We start from the raw sequence: 27,420 nt of genomic DNA on the forward strand, positions 1-27,420 counted from the left end.
CCCTCCCTTCCCTTTTCCCTCCTGAAGTCCTTTGTCCATCTTCACGGCACCATCAGACCCTCCTGCCTTTGGTCACCCTTCTGGCAGAGACCAAACTTTTTCTGGGGATGCTAGGGTGTCAGCAGCTCCTACCTTTCCCCCTTAGTGGGTTATAGCACCCCGGGGTTGTAGCAACTCCCCAGGACTATCCTCAGGGAAGAGGCTGAGTCTCACAGTTGGCACACCACAGGGTATCCAGGGGTTTGGACACGTCTATCTCCATCTTCCTGGGGACAGAACCATTGAACATCCTCATAAAGGGCCTTTTGTGGTAGGGGTGGAGAAGCTTGGGTGGGGTTCCCACTTGATGGGGACATCCAGGCAGAGAGGACAGGCCCACTCTCCGCCTCCTCACAGCCACCAACCTGTGTTTTGCTGAGCGAAACGTGTATACATCGGAGGTACTAGCTGTGGTGATGCAGCAGCTGATGGAGCAAAGTCCTCTGCCCATGCTGCTCATGCGGACCGTCATCCAGTCCCTGACCATGTACCCCCGCCTGGGGGGCTTCGTCATGAACATCCTGGCCCGGCTCATCATGAAGCAGGTAACCTGCCCTGGGCCCAGGCAGTCGGCCACAGTGGGGCAGATCTCTGCTGCCTGGGGAGCAGGATCCTATTCTGGATCGCCTACCAACCCTGCCTTTTGCTGCGTTCCCTCCAATTTCCTCCAGCTGGCTACAGGGTGACCAGTGAGAACAGTTAGAGGTAGGAGAGGTGTGGGTACCTCCCTTTACCCCACCCCTAGGCCCTACAGGGCACATAACTCAGCTGGAAGTATCCAGTCTGTAGAGACTGGGAAGTTTTAGTGAGTGTTTTCTATGTATCCCAGAATAGCAAGAACTCAAAGTTGCGATGATGCTCTGGCATCAGTCTTCCGAGTGCTGGGATTCTGAACCAATTTTTAGGACTGTTTTGTGGAAGTGATAATCAAGTTGTATCCTCCATCCGAGAGAGCTGGGTTCTGACCAAAGGCTGCCCCTGTGCAGCATCTGGTCAGGGTCCCTGCACCTGCAGCCTACTAAATGTGGCTAAAGACACCGGCTAGAGATAACTGAGAACATCGTGAGGGGGTGCTGTGCTGACCTAGGGATTGGGGGCGGGGTCCCCTCTTCCTGGGCCATGTCCTAGTACAGTTTCCTAGGTGAGAAAGGCAAATTCCTGGGCAGGTGGGTGTATGAAGCCAGGAGTATAGTGTCAAGTGGTAGCACCTGGCTCCTAGCCATGGCAGTGCCTGTGGGAAGGAGGTGGCTGCCTGGGCCTTCCCCTGACGGCCCCTCCTGCCCCACAGGTGTGGAAGTACCCCAAGGTATGGGAGGGCTTCATCAAGTGCTGCCAGCGCACCAAGCCGCAAAGCTTCCAGGTCATCCTGCAGCTGCCTCCGCAGCAGCTGGGTGCTGTTTTTGACAAGTGCCCTGAGCTCCGGGAACCACTGCTGGCCCACGTGCGCTCCTTCACCCCCCACCAGGTACCCGGCTGCCGAAGGAGTTCTGGGTTATGGGCTGCTGAAAGTTGCCTCTGGCCAGAGCTCTCTACAGCTCTGGCTCCTGCCTTTCCCTTAACCTAGCAAGCACACATTCCCAACTCCATCATGACTATCCTGGAGGCCAGCGGCAAGCAGGAACCCGAAGTCAAGGACACACCTGCAGGGCCCCTGGAAGAGGTGAGGGTAATGTGACCCACCTGCCTGTGGCTCTCACCCCAAGAGGCCCGGTTGTTAAAACCAGTCTCCCAAGATTGTGTTCCTGGTAAAGGAGAATGGCCGCCCCTCACTCCACCCCCATCCCCCACTCTCCACCCCACTCCCGTGCCCAGATGGAGAAACTGCAGTGTGCCCTCCATGCTTTCTGTAGCTCGGTGGCCTCTGTCTCCTCCATCCTGGGGGTTGGGGACCGCCCTCACTGAGCTGAGTCCCCCTCTCACTCCAGGATGACCTGGAACCCTTGGCACTGGCTCTGGCCCCGGCCCCGGCCCCTGCTCCACGGCCCCCTCAGGACCTCATCGGCCTGCGATTGGCTCAGGAGAAGGCCCTGAAGCGGCAGCTGGAGGAGGAACAGAAGCTGAAGCCCACAGGCGTAGGAGTGCCTGCTGCCTCGGCATCCTCCTCCATGCCGGCGGCGGTGCCAGCAGCCCGAGGCGGTCCCACCCTGGCTGAGGAGGCCATGGAATACCGGGAGGAGGGTCCCGAATGTGAGACCCCGGCCATCTTCATCAGCATGGATGACGACTCAGGGCTGGCCGAAACCACACTCCTGGACTCTAGTCTTGAGGGTCCCCTGCCTAAGGTAGGGCGACAGCTAGAGCCGCAGAGGGGGGCTGGAGCTGAGCCCCGGGCATGGGGCTGAGCGTGCAACCTGCTCCTGACCCGCTGTCCCTTGCCTTCTCCCGCCACCAGGAGGCAGCAGCAGTCGGACCGAGCTCCAAGGATGAGCGGAGCCCCCAGAGCCTCAGCCACGCGGTGGAGGAAACCTTGACAACCTCCAGCCCGGAGGCCAGGGAACCTGAGAGCAAGGGGAACAGCTGACAGCTGCGGGAGTTTGGGGGGAGGAGCGGGGTGGGCCACCTAGAGCTTTGCCTTAACACAAATAAAAGAGGTGGCGCTCAGGGCGTGGCTGCGGTGTGTCTCCGCGGCCGACTAGAAACTCAAGTTCAGCAGGATTAGACTGCGCCTGCGCACACCCGGCTCCCACCTTGCCGGCGCCCCGCGCTAGTAACTAACGGCAGGCAGGGTACAGGTTGCAGGCGCGGCCAGCCCTGGCTAGCCTTCCTCCTACAGACCCACACACTTTCGAAACATGGGGGAGCCGCCACCCAACCCTGACCCCTCATCCCAAAGCCGGAAGACTTCTCAGAGCTCAGAGAGGGGACGCAGTCGAGAGTCCTCGCAGCCTCTCTTGCCCATGCCAGAGGATGGGGTTCGCCGAACTCTGGACGATGTGCTGCGCAGACCTCCGCAGCGGAGCAGTCGGGGCAGTCGGGGCAGTCAGGGCAGTCAGGGCAGTCAGGACCTGCAGGCAACTGGCCTGCCTCACTGGCCACAGAGGACCAGCGTGACCTCAGATAACCAAGGCGAGGAAGACATGGAGTATAACCGGTCCATGAGCTTGAGCTACCCGCCAGGCTTTCCATTGGAGTTCTCGCCACAGGCTTACCTGGACGAGAGTAGTGTGATGCAGCAGTTCCCTCAGGGACAGGGCCTCTTAGAACAACTGGAGACCTACCAGGATCCGGGCGCCAGCATCCTGGGCCAGCTCAGCATGTACCCACGAGAGGACCAGATGATGGGCCAGGCCGTGCAGCACGGGCCCTACCTGAGGGACGACCCCACCCTCCACTCAGGGCCCTCTGACCTGGGCTTCATGCCCTTCGTCGGAGAGGTGCCTGACCCTGAGCCCCGCGAGCTGGCAGTGCAGAATGCCAAGGCCTACCTGCTGCAGACCAGCGTGAACTGCAACCTCAGCCTGTGAGAGGTGGTTGGGGGTGGGGAAGGTGGGCAGCAGGCTGGGAAGGGGCCTAGCCAGGGCTGCCTTGGGTGTGGGCCCTTTGTGGACATCATCTAACCTGGCAAAGAGTTGAGGGAGGAATAGCAACAGGTGCCGTCACCGTGCCAGCACGCCCCACCCTAACATCTAGTCCCAAGGAGTCACACAGCCACTAAGTCTGTTTCTGCAGGAGACTGAACCAGAGAGGTTGGGTTGCTTATCTAAAATCACACAGCCAGGAAGTGGTGGAGCCAACATTGTAAAACAAGGCTTCTGGCTCCCAGGGCCCTGTTCTTATCTACTAACTTCCCTGTCTGAGGAGGGTGGCTGTCAGCCACTGAGAACTGCGGTCATGTCCCCTCCCTCTGCCATTAGGATGTTATAGAGAATGAAATGGAATGCTGAACGTGGCATAGTCATGAAAAGGGCTTAGGAGGTAACACGGGGAGGGAGCTGGGGGTAATTGCTCCAGGGGGATAAGAGGATGAGACAGGGCTGGCTGAAGCATGCAGCCGCTTCCATCCCTCCTGTGCCAGAACCTGCTGTGGTTCCCTGCTGACTGAAAGAAGACATTCAGGAGGTGTGGCTCCCCACCCTGCCCACAGTGGATACTCAATTTCCACTCACTACTTAGTCTCGACCTCAGGCTCCAGATCTGCTCAAAACTAACTTGTATGTGTTTCCTCAACACGTTTCCAGCCTTGAGAGCTTCAAGGTTTCTTCCTGAAATGCCCTGGTCTCACTTTTTCCAAGGTTTCATCTCTCTCTCTCTCTCTCTCTCTCTCTCTCTCTCTGTGTGTGTGTGTGTGTGTGTGTGTGTGTGTGTGTGTGTTTGCACATGTGAGCACATTGCCTGTGAAGGATAGAAGAGGGCATTGCATCCTCTGGAGCTGGAGTTAGGCAGTTGTGGGCTTCCTGACGTAGGGGTTGGCTACCAAACTCTTGGTTCTCTGCAAGAGCAATGTGTACTCTTAACCACAGAGCTGTCTTTCCAGCATTTTCAAGATGTTTAAAACATTAATTTAGGAGCCTGGAGAGATGGCTCAGAGGTTGAGAGCACTGGTTCCTCTTCCAGAGGTCCTGAGTTCAATTCCCAGAAACCACATGGTGGCTCCCAACCATATGTAATGAGATCTGGTGCCCTCTTCTGGCCTGCAGGGAGAGATGCAGGCAGAACACTATACACAATAGATAGATATCTAGATAGATAGATAGATAGATAGATAGATAGATAGATAGATAGATAAATCTTGAACATTTGTTACTCTAGCAGAGGAGTCAGGTTCAGGTCCTAGCACCCAGAAACCCCAGCACCTTCTGACCCCTGTAAGCATCAGGCATGCATGTGGTGTACAGACAGGCAAAAAATGGTTGTACACATAAAAATACTAAATAAAAAATTACTGTATGTGTGAGAGAGGAGAGACAGACAGACAGACAGGCAGAGGCAGAGAGAGAGAGGGTTGTTGCAAGTATTCAATAATGCTCTCAAATGCTCAGCGTGGTGCCTGGACTGAGTGGGTGGAAACCATCATGGGACTATTTATTATTACTCTGGCTTCTCTCTTCTTAATCCTCCCTTATGCTGTTCTGGCTACACTAAAACTCCAACTTTTTCCAGTATACCAGGCACACCCCCACCCCAGGATCTTCCTGCAACCCCAGGCATTGTCTGTGAACCTAAACATTTTTGCTTTTTCTATTTTAACCCCTTTCCTTTTCATGCCTTATTGCATTGGCTATGACCACTTAAACAATATTAAATACAAGTCATGAAGCCAGATTTCTTGTTTAGGGCCAGCTTGGGCTACATAGTGAGACCCTGCTACAGAGAAGGAAGGAAGGGAGGTCTTAGCACCCCATCTTGGCTATATGTAGCCATTTGTGTGTCTCATCAGAATGTCAATTCCACTAGGGCAGAGACATTTTCTGTTCCCTCCTGTGTCCCTAGCAGTAGACAAAGGGACAGGCTCCAAACAGGCTCAGGGCACTGAGCAAGCCGTATCCCCACCTCCCACTCCTCCTGGGAGGCAGGTATGAGCACCTGGTGAACCTACTGACCAAGATCCTGAACCAGCGGCCAGAGGACCCCTTGTCCATCCTGGAGACTCTGAACCGCAACACGCAGTGGGAGTGGTTCCACCCCAAGCTGGACACGCTGCGGGATGATCCTGAGATGCAGCCCACCTACGAGATGGCCGAGAAGCAAAAGGCCCTGTTCGGCAGGGGTGGAGGAGAAGGCGAACAGGAAATGGAAGAGGAGGTGGTGAGTGAGCTGGTGTGGAGAGGTGGGGGGTGAGCGTGGTGGTGGTGGTGGGGGACTGGCCGATGCCACAGTCAGCCAAAGGGGTAAACAGAAGTGACTGGCAATACAGTGTCTACTGTGCCTGGGGAGGGGTCTACCTGAAGCAGTATCTGCGACACCACCCAAGGTTTAGGAGCAAGGGACAAGCACTCGACTCTGCCTTCTGGAAGCTGCCCCCAGCTGTCATATGAGAGAGCCCGGTCTCCCATCTCATGAGAATGATTCATCATCTCCCCCTCCACAAACATTTCCTACTGCCTCTGAGTCTCTCAACTCAGAATCCATTCCTTCCTCTCCCCCTGCCTCAGTTTCCTACTTATAAGTTAAGGCCTGCTAAGAACTTTCCCACCTATGACCCAAGAATATTCTACCATCCTCAGTGTATTTAAGGCCACAGTCCTTTGTTCCAGAATTGAGTGAGGCATAGTTTAGGTGAGGGGCTGGGAACATGGCTCAGTGGGTAGTATTTGCCCAACAGGCACAAAGCCCTGGTTCCCTCCCCAGTGCTGCATTTGGTAGTACACACCTGTAACACCACCTCTTGGGTCATCCTCAGCCACATGGTGAGTTCCAGGTCAACCAGCCTGGGATACATTTTGTTTCCTTGATTTGTTTTTGTTTTGTTTGGTTGTTTAAAAAAGGTAGAAATGGGGCTGGAGAGATGGCTCAGAGGTTCAGAGCACTGACTGTTCTTCCAGAGGTCCTGAGTTCAATTCCCAGCAGCTACATGGTGGCTCACAGCCACCTGTAATGAGATCTGGCGCCCTCTTCTGGCCTGCAGGCATACATGTAGGCAGAACACTGTATACATAATAACATAATAAATAAATAAATCTTCCGGGTTGGGGATTTAGCTCAGTAGTAAAGCGCTTGCCTAGCAAGTGCAAGACCCTGGGTTTGATCCTCAGCTTAAAAAAAAAAATTTAAAAAGCGGGGGAGGTACAAATGCCCAGGAGAGCCGAAGTAAGAGGGTTATGAGTTGAAGCTAACGTGGCCAACCCGGAGGGGTTTCTGGCCTCCCAGGACTCAGAGTGAGCTATTAATCTTAACTACAATGATTTTTAAAAACTGGGTGAATTGGTTTGTGGGATGACTTGATGGGTAAAGGTGTTTGCCACCAAGCATGACAACCTGTGTGTTCCCCAGGACCCACCCATGTGGGCGCAGAAGGGAGCACACTTCCTCAAGTTGTCCTCTGGTTCGCACACAGACAAGAAGATATATTTTTGAGGTATAACCAGGGGCTGGAGAGATGGCTCAGCAGTTAAGAGCACTGGCTGCTCTTCCAGAGGTCCTGTATTTGTTTCCCATCTCTACATGGTGGCTCACAGTCATCTAGTCAACCAGTCTGGGCTACATGACACCCTGCTTTTAAGGAAAAATTGGGTGGAAAAGTTCCAGGGGATCTGGTGCCCTCTTCTGACCTCCGAGAGTATTAGGCACACACATGGTGTATAGATAGACATGTAGGAAAAACACTCATACCTAAAAAAATTTTTTAATCTTATAAATAAAAAAGATTATTTTTTATGTAGTTTTGGTGCCTGTCCTGGAACTCACTCTGTAGACCAGGCTGGCCTCGAACTCAGAGAACCATCTACCTCTGCCTCCCGAGTGCTGGGATTAAAGGAGTGCACTACCGCTGACCAGCTAGAAGATCTCATTTTAAATCCTCCCCTCCAAAATCCAATCTGAGGGTGTAACTGGGTGGTAGAGCACCTGCCTAGAATCCCCCAGTGAGGGGCTGGGGTGTGGCTCAGGGGCAGAAAGATTGCTCACTCTTCAAAAGACTTTGGGTTTGCTGCCTAGCACTGAATATATATATTCAGAGAGAGAGAGAGAGAGACAGAGAGACAGAGAGACAGAGAGACAGAGAGAGACAGAGAGAGACAGAGCTCAGTGGTAGAGTGCTTAGTGAGGATGCATGACGGCCTGGGTTCAACGCCCAGCATCACATTGACTGGTTGTGGTAGGACATGCCTGTAATCCTGTAATCCAAGCACTGGGGACATGGAGCCAGGAAGTTAGAAGTTCAGGCCCACTCTTGGCTACATGGATGAGTTTACGGGTAATGTAGGTTAAAGAGACCTTGTCTCACAACAAAGCAGAGCATAGTCCCAAATGGTAGATGGGATTTCCCTAACAGTAGAAACAGGATGAGAGAAAGCAGAATCGAGATTTTGGTTTTCCCAGCAAGTCGAGGCTCATCACAGAGTAAGACATGTTCACGTGGCCTCTGAGTGTCAGACCAACCTGTGCCAAAACCTAGACATGCCAGAAAATGATCTCTAGGGACCATGTCGCTGGTTTTTCTCTCCATCCAACCACACCAAGCAGATTAGGGCCAATCTAATGTGGTAGGACATGCTTTTGATCGAGGCACTCATGAGGCAGAAACCGGTGGATCTCTGAGTTCAAGACTAGCCTGGTGCACATAGGGAATTTCAGGCCAGCAAGACATATTCTCCCTGTCTCAAAAAAAAAAAAAAATGTTGACTCTGTCATTTGGAGTACTTGTCCACATTTGATTCCCCAACAGTGGCCAGAAGGGGCCAGCAATACTGACATCCTTCGACTGTAGTGTGACACGACACCATTCTCACGTGGATCCAGGATTCTAAAAAATGCCAGGTGTAGCCAGGCAGTGGTGGCACACGCCTGTAATCCCAGCACTCGGGAGGCAGAGGCAGGTAGACCTCTGAGTTCGAGGCCAGCCTGGTCTACAGAGCGAGTTCCAGGACAGGCTCCAAAGCTACAGAGAAACCCTGTCTCAAAAAACAAAAACAAAAAAACAAAACAAAACAAAAAATAAATAAACAAAAGAAGAGGGGCTGGAGAAATGGCTCAGTAGTTAAGAGCACTGCTTGCTCTTCCAGTAAACCTAGGTTCGATTCCCAGCACCCCCATGGCAGATCATAGTCACCTGTAACTCCAGTTCTGGGGGACCTGATGCCTTCTGGCCTCCCAGGGTACCAAGCACATACATCGCACACAGACATACATGGTACAAAAGGCCCATACACATAAAATAAATATTTTTTTAAAGGATGATGTGCTCACTCGAACCCATCCAAACACCCTTGCCAGCTAGACTAGGCGAGCTGACTAATGAATCCAGGAATCCACCTGTCTCTGCCTCGCCAGTGGGATTGCAAGCCTGTGCCACCACACCTGACTGTTTACAGGGTTCTAAGGATGGAACTGGGTCCTCAAGCTTGCAAAACACTTTACAGACTGAGCCATCGTATGATGTCAGTGACGTCGAGGCAAACACACTGTAACATCATGCTTAAGGACTGAGGGAGGTGCAAGCCTGTAATCCCAGTACTCAGGAGGCTGAGGCAGGATGCAGAGTTGAGTTTGAGGCTACATGGACATCACATGGAGAGCCTGGCATATTAATAACTGTGGTTTTCAGCCTGGTCTACAGAGTGAGTTCTAGGACAGACAGCTACACAGAGAAACCATCTTGAAAACAAACCTGGTTTGCATTTTTTCAAAGATGTTTTTTCTTTTCGTTTATGCATCTGTGCCTGTGTGTAACATGCCCACATGTGTGCAGGTGACCTTGGAGGCCAGAAGGGATCTGATCCCATGGACATGGAGTTACAGGCGTTTGTGAGCAGCCCAATGTGTGTGCTGGGAATCAAACTCCAGTGTCTGGAAGAGCAGCCAGTGCTCTTAACCGCTGAGCCATCTCTCCAGTCCCACCAACAAATGCTCCACTCTCAAATTTACCTAGGTCTTCCAAATTAAAAAAAAAAAAAGGAATTCAATTTCAGACTAAAATATTCTATGAATGACCTGGACTTACCAGATATATACAGAATATTCTACTCAACAGACTTTTTTTGTCAGTACATGGAACCTTCTCCAAAGTCAGTCACATCAAAGGACACAAGTTGTTTCAATACAAAGAGAGAGGAGAGAGAGAGAATTCCTAGAATATCATAATGCAATAAAATTAGAAATCAACAAGAGAAACTACAAAAATATCTGGAGTCTAAACACATGTTTGGATGAAGACAGAAAGGAAATCCCCAGAGGCAAATGAAAATGCAAACACATCCTGTCTGAAGCCCTGGGTTGCAGCCAAGGCTCTCAAGAGGAGAGCTAATAGCAATAAGTGAAAGAAAGTGTGTGAAAGAAGCTGGGGGATATTGAATAAACAACCTAATGATGCACACAAGGATCTCGAAACCCACGTGGCCATATCCCAAACACAGCAACGGCACTGAGGGAGAGGAGGGAAGAAATGAATGAAATTGGGAATAAAAGAACACTACACAAAACCAGCCAAACAAAGAATTGGTCATTTGAAAATGTGAGATACATAAGCCCTTAGATAATCTGACAAAATAAAGAGGGAGAAGACAAAAATTAATAAAAATTAGAGGTCAAAAGGTTGTCCTTACAACTGACCCCAGTGAAATACAGAACATGGCTGGAAATTTTCATGAAGACTTAACTCTGAACAGCTGGGTAAGCCAGAAGAAATGGAAGGATTTTTTTTTATGTGCATTAGTGTTTTGTCTGCATGTATGTCTGTGTGAGGGTGTCAGACCCTCTAGAACTGGAGTTACAGACAGTTGTGAACTGCTATGTGGGTGCTGGGAATTGAACCTAGGACCTCTGGAAGAGCAGCCAGTGTTCTTAACTGCTGAACCATCTCTCCAGCCCCAGGAAGGATTTCTAAATGCATATCATACACTAAAATTAAGCCCTGAAGATGCTTACATGTGTGCATGTGAGTGTGTCTGTGTATGTAATCTTTTTTTTTTTTTTTTTTGTGGAGCTGAGGCTCGAACCCAGGGTCTTAGGACATTTTTTTTTTTTTTGGAAGCTGCTTGCATGCACTTCCTGTTTTTATTTTTTTATTAGGTAGTATTATTTCCTTCTTGGGTCTCTGAGTTAAATCCCCAGCCCCTGTGTGTGTAATCTTAAGCAGACTTGTTATAAGCAATGAGATTGAAGCTGTTACTAAGACAAGAAAAACCCAGGACCAGGTGGGTTCACTGCTGAATTCTACCAAACCTCCAAGGGAAACCTCACACCAATTCTTCTTAACCTATTTCATAAACAGAAACTGAAAGAACACTACAAAAAAAAGAAAAGAAAAGAAAATTACAGCCCATTTTCTCTGATGAACATAGAAGCCAATATTCTTTTTTTATTTTTATTTTATTTTATTTCATTTTTTTGGCTTTTCGAGACAGGGTTTCTCTGTGTAACAGTCCTGGCTGTGCTAGAACTCACTCTGTAGACCAGGGTGGCCCTGAACTCACAGAGATCCCCCTGCCTCTGACTCCCAAGTGCTGGGATTAAAGGTGTGCACCATCACCTTCTGGCAATGTGAATCTTCTTAATAAAATGTTTGCAAACCAAGTTCAGGAACACATGAAGATCATACATTATGTCCAAGTGGGCTTTATCCCAGACAGGCAAGGTCAGTTTGACTCGACACACATAAATCAATAAATGTGATCCATCATAAACACTCTAGGACAGAAACCACACATGGCTACTTCAGTCGTCTCTGAAAAGGCATTTGACAAAGTCCAACATGCTTTTGTGATAAAAGTTCTGGAGATGTTAGGAACAGATGGAAGAGACCTCAAAATAATAAAGGGCTTTACACATCAACCCTACTGCCAACATTAGGAGATGGAGACCACCTGAGAGCATTTCCTCTATAATCAGGATCGATCAAGAGTGGCCACTGTCCCCTCTCATTCGATATACTGCTTGCATGGCTGTAGCAATTAGCCAAGAGAAGAACACAAGGGACATAAAAATAGGAAGGGACAAAGACAAGCTCTTTTTGCAGATGACATGATTCTTTACAGGAGTCCCTACTGAGTTGATTAGACAGTTCTTGGACCTAATAAACACAGTAAAGTTTCAGGATATAAAATTGATAATTAAAAAAAAAAAAAGCCAGCTGGTGATGGCAATGCTTTTTTTTTTTTTTTTTTTTTCTCGAGACAGGGTTTCTCTGTAGCTTTGAAGGCTGTCCTGGAACTTGCTTTGCAGACCAGGCTGGCCTTGAACTCACAGAGATCCACATGCCTGTAGCTCCCAAGTGTTGGGTTTACAGGCGAGCGCCACCACTACCTGGCAGCACATGCTTTTAATTACAGCACTTCGGAGGCAGAGGCAGGTGGATCTCTGTGAGTTCGAGGCCAGCCTGGTCTACAGAGTGAGTTCCAACACAGCCAGGGCTACACAGAAACTCTGTCTCAAGAAATAAAAAACAGAACAAAACCAAAAACCCACAAACAATAGCCTCATTTATACTGACTACTGTCAGAACATTGTTAGAAATTAGAAAAATATCCCATTCAAAATGATCCCCCCCATTAAGTATTTAGTAATACATTTAAATAAAGACATGAAAGATCTCTACAACCAAGATTACAAGATATTTGAAAGAGGGAATCATAGACGATACTAGACGACAGAACATTCCATGTTCCTGGGTAGGTATTATTAATATAGTGAAAATGTCTGTGCTACTGAAATTAATTCCTATCACAATCCCCATGTAAAACTTCACAGATTTAGGGGGGGAGAAAACCCATAATTCATGTGACGTTGGGTGTGGTGGCTCATGCCTTTAATCCCAGCACTCAGGAAGAGGAAACAAGTGAATCCCTGAGTTCGAGGCCAGCCTGGCCTACAGAGCAAGTTCCAGGACATCTAGTGAAACCCTGTCTCAAAAATAAATAAATAAATAAATAAATAAATAAATAAATAAATAAATAAATAAAAATAAAATAATGTGGAAGCACCAAATACCAAGCAGTGAGAATCCTGCCAGAGATGTTACAATACCAAACCTGAGAGAGAGAGAGAGAGAGAGAGAGAGAGAGAGAGAGAGAGAGACAGAATATGATCAAAACATACTGTCTCGAAAATTATTAAGGACCAGCCTTAATAATCTTCTTCCCAGGGGCTCAGAAGAGAAGCTACGAATGGTGAGAATTATTATCGGGAAAAGAATCTAAGTACACTGAGCTCTTTGTCCATCTACTATACTCCGCTGGGATAAAAGCCTGTCTGCACGGCTTCAGTTCTGTGCTCGCCCCTACCTCCTTTCTTGCCTGATTCCTCCCTACATTTAGAGAGGAATCTCTGCTGTCCCCTCTAAGTTCTATCTTAATTCTTTCATCTTAGTTCTGCCCCATCCAGGTCCTCATCCATCTTGTTCTTTCCCATCTTAGCTCCTCTCCCATCTCCTTCTCTCTCTTCTTGTTCTTCCTCATCTTGTTCTTCCCCATCCGGCTCTTCCTCATCTTCCATCTCGTTCCTCTAGTACTCTCTTCTAGCCCTTCAATCTAGTTCTTCCCCATCTCAGTTTGTTCCTCTCCAGTTCTTACCCATCCAGCTCTTCCGTTCTCTTTTCTCTTCTCCATCTAGTCCTCTGAAAATAAAACTGCCTTTTATCCCTTTGACCCTTATCTCTCCAAGCTATCTCTGTTCCTGCCATTTCTGGCAAGTGTGCGCTGTCCTTAGGCTACTTGGCTAAGCAACTTCCATCACAGTTAGATGCACCTGTAAGGAGGAACCCTTTAGTTCTGAGTTAATTGTTAAGGGTGGATCTAAAACTAGAGATAAGACTTTGGAGGGGCTGGAGAGATGGCTCAGAGGTTAAGAGCACTGACTGTTCTTCCAGAGGTCCTGAGTTCAGTTCCCGGCACCCACATGGTGGCTCACAACCATCTGTAATGAGATCTGGCGCCCTCTTCTGGCATGCAAGGTTACATGGAGGCAGACTGTTGTATATATAATAAATAAAATAAATCTTAAAAAAAAAGACTTTGGAAAGGAGAAAGTTAATCTTAATTGGCACACCCACCAGGCCTTCTCAAACAGATAATCTGGATGCTTAAGTCTGTTCTTAGAGAGGACAGAGGTGTCTCTGATAAGGTACTTCCATCCATCCAAAGATGGTCCTGGCCCGATGCTGCCAATGACAATAATTACAGGGAGGCTTGAGCTGGGGTTCTGGCTGTGCACAGCTGTCGGTGCAGAAGGTTATCTAAATATTCCTTTAGTAGAGGGGAAATGGTGCCCAATAAATGATGGAAAAGCTACAATAGCACACAAGAAATTCATAGCAGGAAGTGGCTGATAATCAAAAGCCAATATCACCAAGACTCCTTGAGCCTCAGCTTAACCTCCAGACGGCCCTTGGCTTCTTCCAGGTATTAGCTTTGTCATAATCAGCTGAAATCGTACTTCATATACTTCTGTGGCTTGCAGCAGTATTGTATAAAAAATTCAATATATCATACCGTAGTACTATGTGGTAAAGACAGCCTGGTATTGGCATGAAAAGGCAGGTAAATCAATGGAGTGGAATCGAAGACCCAGAAACTGAACAGAAAAGGATGGCCACTTAATTTTTGACAAATGAGGCAAAACAGACTTTGGAAAAAAAAAAAAAAAAGACACCTTAGTCAACAAATGGCGCTGGCCAAGTGGGATTTCTGCCTCCAGAAGACTGCAATTAAATCCACATTCACCTTGTACAAAAACCAACTCAAAGCTAGGCAGTGGTGGGCACGCCTTTAATCCCAGCACTTGGGAGGCAGAGGCAGGAGGATCTCTGTGAGTTCGAGGCCAGCCTGGTCTACAGAGCGAGTTCCAGGAAAGGCGCAAAGCTACACAGAGAAACCCTGTCTCAAAAAAAACCAAAAACAAAAAAACAACAACAAACAACTCAAATGGGATTGAAGACATTAATCTATAAAACCTGAAACAAAAGCTGAGCGGTGGTGGCGCACGCCTTTAGTCCCAGCACTTGGGAGGCAGAAGCAGGCAATCTCTGTGAGTTCGAGGCCAGCCTGGGCAGCACCGAGAAACCCTGTCTTGAAAAAACAAAATGGATGGACTTGGAATATATAATATTGTGAGGCCATAATCTCAGAAAGAAAATAAACCTTATGCTTGCCCTCCTATGTGGAACACAGCCATTATGCATGTAAAAGGCATGGATGGATACAGTGTAACGGGAGGGAAAGAGAAGAGGAAATGCTGGCTATAGGGATGAGGAGGGACTCAGTGCAGGTAATGAATACAGGTCGTTAAAGACAACGTAACTACTTTTCTAGTTCTAAAATACTGTCATGGGTTTTGGTTTCGGCGGTAGATAATGCATAAAATAGATCAGCTACTGAAAGCCTAATATTTAATGTGAAGCATCCATTTTGAATGCCAGTTCTCTTTTTGGTTTGGTTTGGTTTGGTTTTTGGTTTTTTCAAGACGGGGTTTCTCTGTGTAGCTTTGGAGTCTGTCCTGGAACTCACTCTGTAGACCAGGCTGGCCTCGAACTCACAGAGATCCGCCTGCCTCTGCCTCCCGAGTGCTGGGATTAAAGGCGTGCGCTGCCACCACCTGGCTTTTGAATGCCAATTCTAATTGCATAGGAATAAGGAAATAAAAAGAGGATTGAAAAGTGGGGCATACACACACACACACACACACACACACACACACACACACACGGAAGATGCCTCGTGACTCTGCAGGCAGAGACTCCAAAGATGGCCCGCAACCAGCCCGGGGTCTCAGCTGCATTGGCTTGGCTCAGGGCACCACTAGAAGTTTTAATATTGCTAGTCTGAGGAATGTGGAGCTTGGTGGCCTGTTTCCCCCACTGCTGAGCGAATGGCAGGCATTCTTCAGAGGAAGGCAAGAGCCTTGGTGGGTAACCCGCAGAGGCCACAAGCCACAGACACACATTTCACTTCTTCCCGACAGCTGCCTCCACCCCCCCCCCCCCCCCCCCCCAGGACTCATGTCAAGCTCCCCCCCCCCCCTTCTCCAGCCCGCCTTCAGGAACCAAGAACACAGTGGAAAGGGAGGCCGTGAAGAGTGTGTTGGGTTCTGAGTAACAGAAGCAGTAACAGAAGTAACCATGACTCATAGTGGCTTTGTTTTTTAGACAGTCTTGATATGGATCCCTGGCTGCTGGGACTCACTCTGTAGGCCAGGCTGGCCTCGAACTCACAGAGATCCATCGGCCCTCCTCTGCCTTCCGAGTGCCTGGCAACAGTGGCTTTTTCATCCAGTAGAACAAGAAAGAAGACCAGGGTAGTTGGGCAATCCAGCGGCGCGCCCGAGGGCCAATTCCACCTTTCACGCCATTACCGTTAGGGTGTAGAGTATGGCCACCCACGCATGCATTGCCTGTGGGTACCCAAAGAGATACCGAGGCTTCAGGCTTTCTGCCCTTCATTTCGGTCAGGACAAAGAGAAAAGGATTTTCTCCCGGTGTGGTTTCATTTTTTTTTTTCTTTTCTTTTCCTTTTGCATCAAGAGGACACCCTCCCTGAGGACATTCCCCAAACTGGGGGCTTTAGCCCAAGTTTCTTAACTCTGGAGGAGTCGGGCTGCGGGGCTGGCTGGGGTCTCACTGCTGAGGCTGCTGACCCGAGTACCATCCCCGTGCCCCAGGCGGTGGCAAGAGAATCAGAAGCCTTCAGCCTGCCATCCCCTCTCCCCTCCCTGTGCAGACGGACAGCCCGGTGCCCAACATCATGGAGATGGCCTTCTACTTCGAGCAGGCGGGCGTGGGGCTGAGCTCGGACGAAAGTTTCCGAATCTTCATGGCCCTGAGGCAGCTGGTGGAGCAGCAGCCCATCCACACGTGCCGCTTCTGGGGCAAGATCCTGGGTCTGAGCCGCAGCTACCTGGTGGCCGAGGTGGAGTTCCGCGAGGGCGAGGAGGAGGGCGAGGAGGAGGAGGTGGAGGAGCTGATCGAGGGAGGCGAGGTCCTGGAGGCGCACGGTGAGGAGGAGGGCGAGGAGGATGAGGAGAAGGTAGTGGATGCAGTGCCCAAGCCGCAGTGGAAGCCGCCGCCCGTCATCCCCAAGGAGGAGAGCCGCACCGGTGCCAACAAGTACCTGTACTTCGTGTGCAACGAGCCGGGCCGCCCGTGGACGCGCCTGCCGCACGTGACGCCCGCGCAGATCGTGAGCGCGCGCAAGATCAAGAAGTTCTTCACGGGCTTCCTGGACACGCCGGTCGTCAGCTACCCTCCCTTCCCCGGCAACGAGGCCAACTACCTGCGCGCACAGATCGCGCGCATCTCGGCCGCCACGCACATCAGCCCGCTGGGCTTCTACCAGTTCGGCGAGGAGGAGGGCGATGAGGAGGAGGAGGGCGGCGCGGGGCGCGACTCGTTCGAGGAGAACCCCGATTTTGAGGGCATCCCAGTGCTGGAGCTCGTGGACTCCATGGCCAACTGGGTACATCACACGCAGCACATCCTGCCTCAGGTGAGGACCAAGTGCCCCAGCCAGGACCCACCCCAGGCCAGCCCAGCATGTGTATGGTAAGAGCATGATGCTGGCGGCTGTCCATCCATCCAGCCATCCACCCACCCACCCATCCATCCATCCATCCATCCACCCACCCATCCATCCATCCATCCATCCATCCACCCATCCATCCACCATCCACCCACCCACCCATCCATCCATCCATCCATCCACCCACCCACCCATCCATCCATCCATCCATCCATCCATCCACCCATCCATCCACCATCCACCCACCCACCCATCCATCCATCCATCCACCCACCCATCCATCCATCCATCCATCCACCCACCCACCCATCCATCCATCCATCCATCCACCCATCCATCCATCCATCCATCCATCCACCCATCCATCCATCCATCCATCCACCCATCCATCCACCATCCACCCACCCACCCATCCATCCATCCACCCACCCACCCATCCATCCATCCATCCATCCACCCACCCACCCATCCATCCATCCATCCACCCACCCACCCATCCATCCATCCATCCATCCACCCACCCACCCATCCATCCATCCAGTATTATACTCACCCACCCATCTGTCCACACACTCATCCATCTACCCAAACATCCCACCATGGATCCGTCCATTGGTCTATCCACCCATCCCTCTCCCTTGACTCCACCTATCTATCCCATCCAGTTATCTGTCCATTCATCCATTCATCTACTTACAACCAACCCTTCACCCAGCAATCCTCCCTCCCAACCACCAGTCCATTCATTAGTGTAGCTAACTACCCACTTGTCTGTCAACTGTCTATCCATTCATACATCCACCCCATTCATCTACCCAACCGTCTACCCATGCAGAACATGTCTTTAGGATCTTTGAATGGGGACAGGTGACGATGATGCTGATTGTGTTGAGTGCCTGCTGGGTCCTGACATCAGCCTTGGGTTTTAGCCATTCCATGAAGATTGTTGGGAGCAAGGACTTTGTAACTACATTTTAATTTATTACGTATTAATTGTGTTTGTAGAGGACAGAGGACAGCTTTCAGGAGTCGGTTCTCTCCTTCCACCATGTGGGTCCTGGGAATTGAACCCATGACATCAGACTTAGACACTTAGACATCAGACATAGACACTTTTATCCACTAAACCATCTCACTGGCCCAGCTAGGAACATCTAATTAATTCACTGGTGAATTGATTTGTTCAGTCAACTGTTGTCAACTTGGCAATATTTGATTATATTCAAATAACTCCTTGTGTAGCTGTGGGGTGGCACAGCCCACATGAGCTGGGCCTTCCCACATCGATCATCACCCAAGAAAATGCGTCCCCCAGACATCTGGTGGAGGCTTTTTCTAGGGTGAGCTTTCTTCTTCCAGGGTGACTTTAGCTTGAATCGAGTTCACACACACACACACACACACACACACACACCACAGAGAGAGAGAGAGGAGAGAGCGGAACAGGAGCACTCACTGGCTTGACAGAGCCCAACACCAATCCAATGAGGGAGGTGCAAGTGACCCTGCCACTGCTGAATGAGGGGCGTCCCAGAGCAGAAATACCGAGGTCTCTTCCCCCCCTTCCCCGCAATGTGTCCGGCACCCCGGTGCTCCCTGGGGACAGGCCCAGTGTTTTAGGGGCCTGTCTGGCTCTCCCTCCGCTTCCTCCCACAGCAGGCTAAGCTTTGTCAGGAGGGGGGTGCCATCTGACTTTGCCACTGCACCCCCAGGGCCGCTGTACGTGGGTGAACCCGATGCAGAAGACGGAGGAGGAAGAGGAGTTAGGGGAGGAAGAAGAGAAGGCGGACGAGGGGATGGAGGAGGTGGAGCAGGAGGTCGGTCCTCCCCTTCTGACTCCTCTCTCGGAAGATGCAGGTAAGTCCTTCTTTGGGGGCAGGTGCCGTGCTGGCCTGCGAGGGGTTGGTGGGGTGGAAGGAAGCACGGATGTCACTCACCTCCTGAGCCTCGGTGCAGTGGGCATTGGGCCAGCCCTGGGAGCACAAGTCACCCCAGCCTTAGTGAGGAAAAGCTGGAGGCTCGTGAGATAGCCTCAGCATGCAAGGAGTTTGAGACCAACCTGGGCTGTGTGCCACCCCGTTTCATTTTATTGATTTTTTTATTTTTTTCCCTGGAGCTGAGGACCGAACCCAGGGCCTTGCGCTTGCTAGGCAAGTGCTCTACCACTGAGCTAAATCTCCAGCCCCTGCTACCCTGTTTTAAAACAAACAAACAAACAAGCAAACATGGGTCTGGGGGAATGTGTCCCTCTTGTCACCAAGCCTCATCTGGCACTTGACAATGACCAGACTCTTCCCTGGTTTTCTCTCTTTTGGGGGGTTGTCATGGGGTTGTTTTGTTGTTGGCCTTTTTTACTGTTTGGGGGGGACAACCACCCAGCTCCCAAATAAATCACACACATGAAGGTTTATTCTTAATTATAAACGCCCAGCCTTAGCTTGACTTGTTTCTAGCCAGCTTCTCTTAACTTAAATGATCCTGTCTACCTTTTTTGCCTCTGGACTTTTCCTGTTCTCTAACTTCTGTAAATCTTACTCTTCCTCCGTGGCTGGCTGTGTAGCTGGGTGGCTGGCCCATGGAGTCCTCCTCCTTCTCTGGCTACTTCTTTTTCCCCTGATTTCTCCTTCGATATATTCTGTCTGTCTGCCAGCCCTGCCTATCCTTTCTCCTGCCTTGCTATTGGCCATTCAGCTCTTTATTAGACCATCAGGTAGTTTAGACAGCTTCACAGAGTTAAACAAATGCAACATAAACAAAAAGTAACACACCTTAAAATAATATTCCACAACAGCCATTTAAGGCAGGGCTCACAAGGTAGCCCAGGCTGACCTTGAACTCTAAACCATCCTCAGGTCTCCTCAGTGCTGGGATTACTGGCGTGTGCCCCTACACTTAGCTGGGAGACAGTCTTTTGAGCCTGACCCAGGCTTGGGAAAGAGAGGGTTTAGGAGCCTCCCCTTAGGGAGGCAGCCGAGAGTTGAATTTTGCATTCCTGGCAGGAATTCCCTAAGGCTGAGGCCCTTGGAGGGAAGAGGAAGGGGTGTCTGGGAGGGCAGTCCAGGCCCTGTGTGTGAGCACAGCACCCTGCTTCAAAGCCATGTACCCTGCAAGGGAGTGCTTGTAGCTCCCTGCCGGACCTCAGGAGGTGACATGAGCGTCCTCGTCCTCGTTTTCTTCACTGAAGCAGAGACAGGGGAAGTGGCTTCCTTGGGCCACATCAGGAGAGAGAGAGGCGAGAGCCAGGGCTGTCGGTGTGATTTGTACCTCCTGCCCGGTCCCCGCTATTCCGTCTCTTCACCCATGTGGTAAAGCGGGGCTTAGGGGCCCCTGACCCCATTTCCCTTTTCCTTCTCACCACAGAAATCATGCACCTGGCGCCCTGGACCACCCGCATCTCCTGCAGCCTCAGCCCGCAGTACTCGGTGGCCGTCGTGCGCTCCAACCTCTGGCCAGGGGCCTACGCCTACGCCATTGGCAAGTACGATTGAGCCTTGACCCAAGGGTCTGTCTATGGTACAGACATCTTCTACCCGCCGGGCCGTGGTGGTGCACACCTTTACTTCCAGCGTTTGGGAGGCAGAGGCAGGTGGATCTCTGTGAGTTCGAGGCCAGTCAGGTCTACAGAGCGAGTTCCAGGACAGCCAGGGCTACAAAAAGAGATCCCATCTCAAAAGATGTATATTGACAATCTGCAGCCACCTCCGCTTCCATCCTTTTTGCTTTTAAATTGTCTCTTAAGTTCCTAAAGCAAGCTCACCAACCGCCCAGTCCAGCCCAGCCTTCAGAGAGCCTGGCTGCGGTACCAGATCTGTCCACCAGAGGGCAGAGCTTTTCGGCTCTGAACTCTGAATGTGCGCAGCATTGTTGCGTTCTGGGCTTTGGAGTCCTGATGACGTGCGCGGAAACTTGATACTTCAACCATATTCTTGTGGTTTATTATTTTTTTGCCCAGAGTCCGAGGCTAGGATTTTCCCAACCCTCTTATTCCAGCCACACATTAATTTTTAAAAGTCCCTCTGAAAGTCAAATTGAGTTCTACTGGCCCCTACATGCTCACGCCTCTTTTTCTCCCTGCCCTCCCTCCCGTCCATCCACTCACCCATTCATTCGTCATCAGTCCGTCCATCCATGGATCCATCAGTTCACTGACTCATCCATCTTTGTCTATTTATTAGAGTATTCTGGAAAAAGTTATGTATATCGTTCACATGTATGTGTGTGTGTGCTTGTGTGAGTTTATGTACACCACATTCATGCAGGTGCCTTTGGAGGCCAGGAGAGGGCATTGGGTTTCCTGGAACTGGAGTTAAAGGTGGTTCTGAGCCTCCTGATGTAGGTGCAGGAAACCAGTAAGCATTCTTTACAGCTGAGCCAACGCACCAACCCACAAAGAGATTGTATTTTGTTTTATGTGGGATTTCTTTGAGACATGATCTCACCATGTAGATAGACCTGGCTGATCTGGAATTCACTCTGTAGACCAGGCTGTCCTCGAACTCAGAGAGACCCACCTGTCTCTGGCTCCCGAGAATGTATTAAAGGTGTGCATAATCACAAGTGCCTAAGAATCCTTTAAAATTAATTTTTTTGTGTGAATGTGTGTGTGTGTGTGTGCATGTGTATGTCATGCATGTGGAGGCACAGGAATGGGAGCTAACCTTCCACCTTATTGTGGCAGTCTCTCTGTCTTGTCTCTGAGCTGTGCTGCCTACTCCAGGCTAGCTCCCCAAGCTTCCAGATAATGATTCCATGTCTCTGCACCCCATCCCACAGTACACGTGCTGAGGTACAGTTGTGCACCACCAAATCTGACCTCTTATGTGGGTTCCAAGATCAGACTCAGGTTGTCTGGCTTGTGCTGCCCCAAAAGAGCCTTACTGTTGTTGACACAGGGTTTCATTATGCTGCTCTGGCTGGCCTTGAACTCCCAATTCTCCTGCCTCTGCTTCTGGAGTACTGGAGTTACAGGTGCATGTCATCATGCTTGGCTCTATAAGAAACCTTAAAAAAAAAAAAAAGATTTATTTATTTATCATGTCTTCAGTGTACTATCTGCATGTTGCCTGCAGGCCAGAAGAGGGCGCCAGATCTCATTAGAGATGGTTATGAGCCACCATGTGGTTGCTGGGAATTGAACTCAGGACCTCTGGAAGAGCAGTCGGTGCTCTTACCCTCTGAGCCATCTCTCTCATCTATAAGAAACTCTTGTACATCACTATTTGGCAACGGCCTGCAGGCCCCCAGGCCCGTGTTGGAAAGACAGCCATGGGTCCATCCGTGGAAGCGGTAGCGGGAGTGCAGTCATCAGTTGTATGACCCCCTTGCTCCCCGTGCCAGCGAGCACCCTCTTATAAAGTAGAAAAGCCCCTAACGGGTGGCTTGGGTCCTTGGGGATTCTGGAGAGCGGCAACCTTCACTCTACACTCCACGGAGAAAGAAAGAAGTGGCAGTGAGAGACAGGCGGGAGTATTCTAGACTCAATGAGAATCTGGCAAAGATGAAAATTCTAGTTCAAATGTCTAGAAAAGAGCCTGGGTTTCAGGGTGATTGTTTGGGTTGTGATGCTGGGATGGAACCCAGGGTTTTGGCCTGTTCTAGGCAAGTGCCCTATTGCTGAGCCACACCCCAGCCCCTCACTGGGGGATTCTAGGCAGGGGCTCTACCACTGAGCCACACCCCAGCCCCTCACTGGGGGATTCTAGGCAGGGGCTCTACCACTGAGTCACACCCCAGCCCCTCACTGGGGGATTCTAGGCAGGGGCTCTACCACTGAGCCACACCCCAGCCCCTCACTGGGGGATTCTAAGCAGGGGCTCTACCACTGAGTCACACCCCAGCCCCTCACTGGGGGATTCTAGGCAGGGGCTCTACCACTGAGCCACACCCCAGCCCCTCACTGGGGGATTCTAGGCAGGGGCTCTACCACTGAGCCACACCCCAGCCCTCATTTTACTTTTTTTTTCCAAGATTCATTTTTATTTTATATGCATTGGTGTGAAGATGTCAGATCCCCTGGAACTGGAGTTACAGACAGTTGTGAACTGCCATGTAGATGCTGGATTGAACCTGTTCCTCTGGAAGAAACACCCAGTGCTTTAATTTTTTTGTTTTTGTTTTGTTTTGTTTTGTTTTTTTCAAGACAGGGTTTCTCTGTGTAGTTTTGGTGGCTGTTCTAGATCTTGCTCTGTAGACCATGCTGGCCTTGAACTCACAGAGACCCACCTGCCTCTGCCTCCTGAGTGCTGGGATTAAAGGTGTGCGCCACCACCACCTAGCTTCTATTTTTCATTCTTTATTTCATAACATGTTTTTAAAATCTGGAATATATTTTCCAGTAAAATGAATCTCAGTTTGGATATGAAGTTTTCATTAGACTTGCTGGGCTGGTGGAGCAGGCTCATGATTCCAATAACTCAGATAATCAGGAAACCAAGGCAGGAAGAAGATGAGTTATTCCAGGGCTAGCTTTGGCTGCAGAGGAAGCTTAAGGCCAGGCTGAGCAACCTAGAATGTATTTCAAGATAAAAAAAAAAAAAAAAAAAGAGCCGAGGCTTCATACAGCTCAGTGATAGAGCCCCTGCCTAGAATCCCCCAGTGAGGGGCTGGGCTGTGGCTCAGTGGTAGAGCCCCTGCCTAGAATCCCCCAGTGAGGGGCTGGGGTGTGGCTCAGTGGTAGAGTCCCTGCCTAGAATCCCCCAGTGAGGGGCTGGGGGTGTGGCTCAGTGGTAGAGCCCCTGCCTAGAATCCCCCAGTGAGGGGCTGGGGTGTGGCTCAGTGGTAGAGTCCCTGCCTAGAATCCCCCAGTGAGGGGCTGGGGGTGTGGCTCAGGGTAGAGCCCCTGCCTAGAATCCCCCAGTGAGGGGCTGGGGTGTGGTCAGTGGTAGAGCCCCTGCCTAGAATCCCCCAGTGAGGGGCTGGGCTGTGGCTCAGTGGTAGAGCCCCTGCCTAGAATCCCCCAGTGAGGGGCTGGGGTGTGGCTCAGTGGTAGAGTCCCTGCCTAGAATCCCCCAGTGAGGGGCTGGGGGTGTGGCTCAGTGGTAGAGCCCCTGCCTAGAATCCCCCAGTGAGGGGCTGGGGTGTGGCTCAGTGGTAGAGTCCCTGCCTAGAATCCCCCAGTGAGGGGCTAGGGGTGTGGCTCAGGGTAGAGCCCCTGCCTAGAATCCCCCAGTGAGGGGCTGGGGTGTGGTCAGTGGTAGAGCCCCTGCCTAGAATCCCCCAGTGAGGGGCTGGGGTGTGGCTCAGTGGTAGAACCCCTGCCTAGAATCCCCAGTGAGGGGCTGGGGTGTGGCTCAGTGGTAGAGCCCCTGCCTAGAATCCCCCAGTGAGGGGCTGGGGTGTGGCTCAGTGGTAGAGCCCCTGCCTAGAATCCCCCAGTGAGGGGCTGGGGTGTGGCTCAGTGGTAGAGCCCCTGCCTAGAATCCCCCAGTGAGGGGCTGGGGTGTGGCCCAGCAGCTAAGTGCTTTTCTGGCCAGCAGGAGACCCTGGCTTCAACCTCTAGTACCACTAGAAGAACCAACCTTAGCCAGGCTACTGTTACATATCTATTATCCAGCCACCAAGGAGGCTGAGGCAAGAGTTTCCAGTTTATGGCCAGTCTAGGATACATGGTGACATACTCCCATAAAGAGGAAAAAGAAGTAAAAGCACATCCATGTACCCAAGCTGTTCCAGAACTCTTTGGAGGTTTTCCAATAACCAAATTAAGTATCAGTTTTATTTTTAAAATTGAAATTAACTAAAATTAAATCAAAGCCACTCCACCCCAAAACAGCAGAACACACATTCTTCTCTAGTGTCCACGGAAACACTCCAAGACAGAGTGTGAACTGAATCTTCAAACAAGGCTCGGTAGATGTCAGGCGACTGCAATTGTACCAGATATGCCTTGTGATTCCCTGAGAATGAAATGAGAAATCAGTAAAGGGAGGGAGTGGGGGACGGTGACAACATGAGACCAGGAACCAATAGACTCAGAGATGGTAAGTGATGGAAGAAGACATCGAAGGCTGAGGAGATGGCTTAGTGGGTGAAGTACTTGCTGCCCAAGCCAGTGAAGGACTGGGGGTGTGGCTCAGTGGTAGAGCCCCTGACTAGAATCCCCCAGTGAGGGGCTGGGGTGTGGCTCAGTGGTGGAGCCCCTGCCTAGAATCCCCCAGTGAGGGGCTGGGGTGTGGCTCAGTGGTGGAGCCCCTGCCTAGAATCCCCCAGTGAGGGGCTGGGGATCAATGGATCCCTGGAATTTTTGTTTGTTTGTTTGTTTGTTTTTTTCGAGACAGGGTTTCTCTCTGTAGCTTTGCACCTTTCCTGGAACTCACTTGGTAGCTCAGGCTGGCCTTGAACTCACAGAGATCCGCCTGCCTCTGCTTCCTGAGTGCTGGGATTAAAGGTGTGTGCCTCCATGGCCCGGCGGATCCCTGGAATTTTCTAGTGAGGCAGCCTAGCAGAATTGATGAGCTCCAGACTTGATGAAGAGACTCTGCCTAGAAATACAAATGAAGAGCTGAGCATGGTGATGCCCCCTTTAATCTCCACACTTGGAATGCAGAAGCAGGCAGATCTGTACAAGTCTGAGGCCAGCCTTGTCTACATAGACATGTTCCATACCAGCCAGAGCTATATAGTGAGACTCTGTCTCAAAAGTTAAGAGCATGTACTGCTCTTGCAGAAGACCTGAGATCAGTTTCTCGGCACCCGTATTTGGCAGCTTTATAGCCACCTGCAACTCCGTGTTGTAGAATATTATTTTAAGGTGTGTTACTTTTGTTTATGTTACATTTGTTGAATTCTGGGAAACTGTGTTACTGTGCCTGTCTAAAACACTTGATGGTCTAATAAAGGACTGAACGGCCAATAGTGAAGCAGGAGAAAGGATAGGCAGGGCTGGCAGACAGACAGAATATATAGAAAAAGTAATCTGGAAGGAAAGGAGAAAGGATGGAGCCAGAAAGGAGGAGGACTCCAGGGGCCAGCCACCCAGCTGCACAGCCAGCCACGGAGGAAGAGGAAGATTTACAGAAGTTAGAGAACGGGAAAAGCCCAGAGGCAAAAGGTAGACAGGATCATTTAAAGTTAAGGAAAGCTGGCAAGAAACAAGACAAGCTAAGGCTGGGAACTTATAATTAAGAATAAGCCTCCATGTGTAATTTATTTGGGAGCTTAGTGGTGGGCCCCCCAAAAGAGCAAAAACAACCAACACCACCAATACCCAGGGATCTGATGCCCTCGTCTGGCCTCTGAAGGCACTGCACTCGTGCACAAACCCACACAGACCAACACACACACACACACACACACACACACATTCTCCAGTCCCCTTGCCACTTATTGGTGGCATGGCCACTTTAGATTCAGAACAGGTGCTCAGTAAACCTTTGTGGGATGGACAGAGAAACCCTGTGTGTACCTTTCAGCCGCCCACTGGCAACTCTTCAGTGATGCCATGCCACATATAGTCCCGCCCTCCAAGAGAATGTCTCCCTGTTTCTCTAGGAAGTTTGAGAACCTCTACATTGGCTGGGGTCACAAATACAGCCCTGAGAACTTCAACCCATCCCTGCCAGCGCCAATTCAGCAGGAGTACCCCAGCGGCCCTGAGATCATGGAGATGAGTGACCCCACGGTGGAGGAGGAGCAGGCCCTGAAGGCTGCACAGGAGCAGGCCCTGGCAGCCGCCGAGGAAGAGGAAGAGGATGAGGAGGAGGAGGAGGATGAAGACCTGGAGGACTGAAGTACAAGTTCGGCCCCACAGCCTTTCCCGTTAGTGGTAGTTACAGATTGTATTGTTTTTCTGTTGCTTTTGTTCCCTGCCCTTGCAGGACATGGGTAGGAAGGCACACAGTGCTCCCAATAAACCCCCCACAGTACAGCCGCTAAGTCACATTCATTCATCATACTGGGCAGCTGACTCATTCATTCCTGTCCGTGTTTGCTTGTACTTGTTTATTTCTTTATTCTTGGTTTCTTGAGACAGGGTTTCTCTGTGTAGCCCTGGCTGTCCTGGAACATCTCTGTAGACCAGGCTGCCTACAAACTCACAGAGATCCACCTGCCTCTGCCTCCCCAGTGCTGGGAAAAGGTGTATACCACCTCTGCCACCTGGCTTGGTTTTTTTTTTTGGGGGGGGGGGGTTTGTTTGTTTGTTTGTTTGTTTGGTTTTTTGAGGAAGGGTTTCCCTGTGTAGCTTTGTGCCTTTCCTGGAACTCACTTGGTAGCCCAGGCTGGCCTCGAACTCACAGAGATCCGCCTGGCTCTGTTTCCTGAGTGCTGGGATTAAAGACAT

The 27,420-nt window shown here is 50.6% G+C and overlaps 2 protein-coding genes across 3 annotated transcripts in view; both read left to right on the top strand.

The window, feature by feature from the left end:
- Positions 1-2,640, top strand: part of Sympk (symplekin) — a 32,786-nt gene extending 30,146 nt beyond the window's left edge. The window contains exons 23-27 of the mRNA XM_036182577.1: positions 397-584; positions 1,328-1,504; positions 1,604-1,699; positions 1,965-2,321; positions 2,432-2,640. Of these exons, the coding sequence (XP_036038470.1) occupies positions 397-584; positions 1,328-1,504; positions 1,604-1,699; positions 1,965-2,321; positions 2,432-2,560 (947 nt within the window). The 3' untranslated portion in view covers positions 2,561-2,640. The remainder of the gene's footprint in view (positions 1-396; positions 585-1,327; positions 1,505-1,603; positions 1,700-1,964; positions 2,322-2,431) is intronic.
- Positions 2,641-2,831: 191 nt separating this feature from the next.
- Rsph6a (radial spoke head 6 homolog A) lies at positions 2,832-27,081 on the top strand. Of its 2 annotated transcripts, XM_036182672.1 has the most exons (6): positions 2,832-3,499; positions 5,553-5,784; positions 16,344-17,108; positions 18,854-18,998; positions 20,502-20,619; positions 26,631-27,081. In XM_036182672.1, exons 1-6 carry the CDS (start codon positions 2,832-2,834, stop codon positions 26,866-26,868), a joined length of 2,166 nt encoding a protein of 721 aa, XP_036038565.1. In that variant the 3' UTR covers positions 26,869-27,081. The 2 variants fall into 2 exon arrangements, with proteins under 2 accessions (XP_036038565.1, XP_036038571.1); XM_036182678.1 differs by lacking the exon at positions 16,344-17,108.
- Positions 27,082-27,420: the final 339 nt, after the last annotated feature.

Source organism: Onychomys torridus, chromosome 1, assembly GCF_903995425.1.
Source record: "Onychomys torridus chromosome 1, mOncTor1.1, whole genome shotgun sequence".
Classification (NCBI taxonomy): Eukaryota; Metazoa; Chordata; class Mammalia; order Rodentia; family Cricetidae; genus Onychomys; species Onychomys torridus.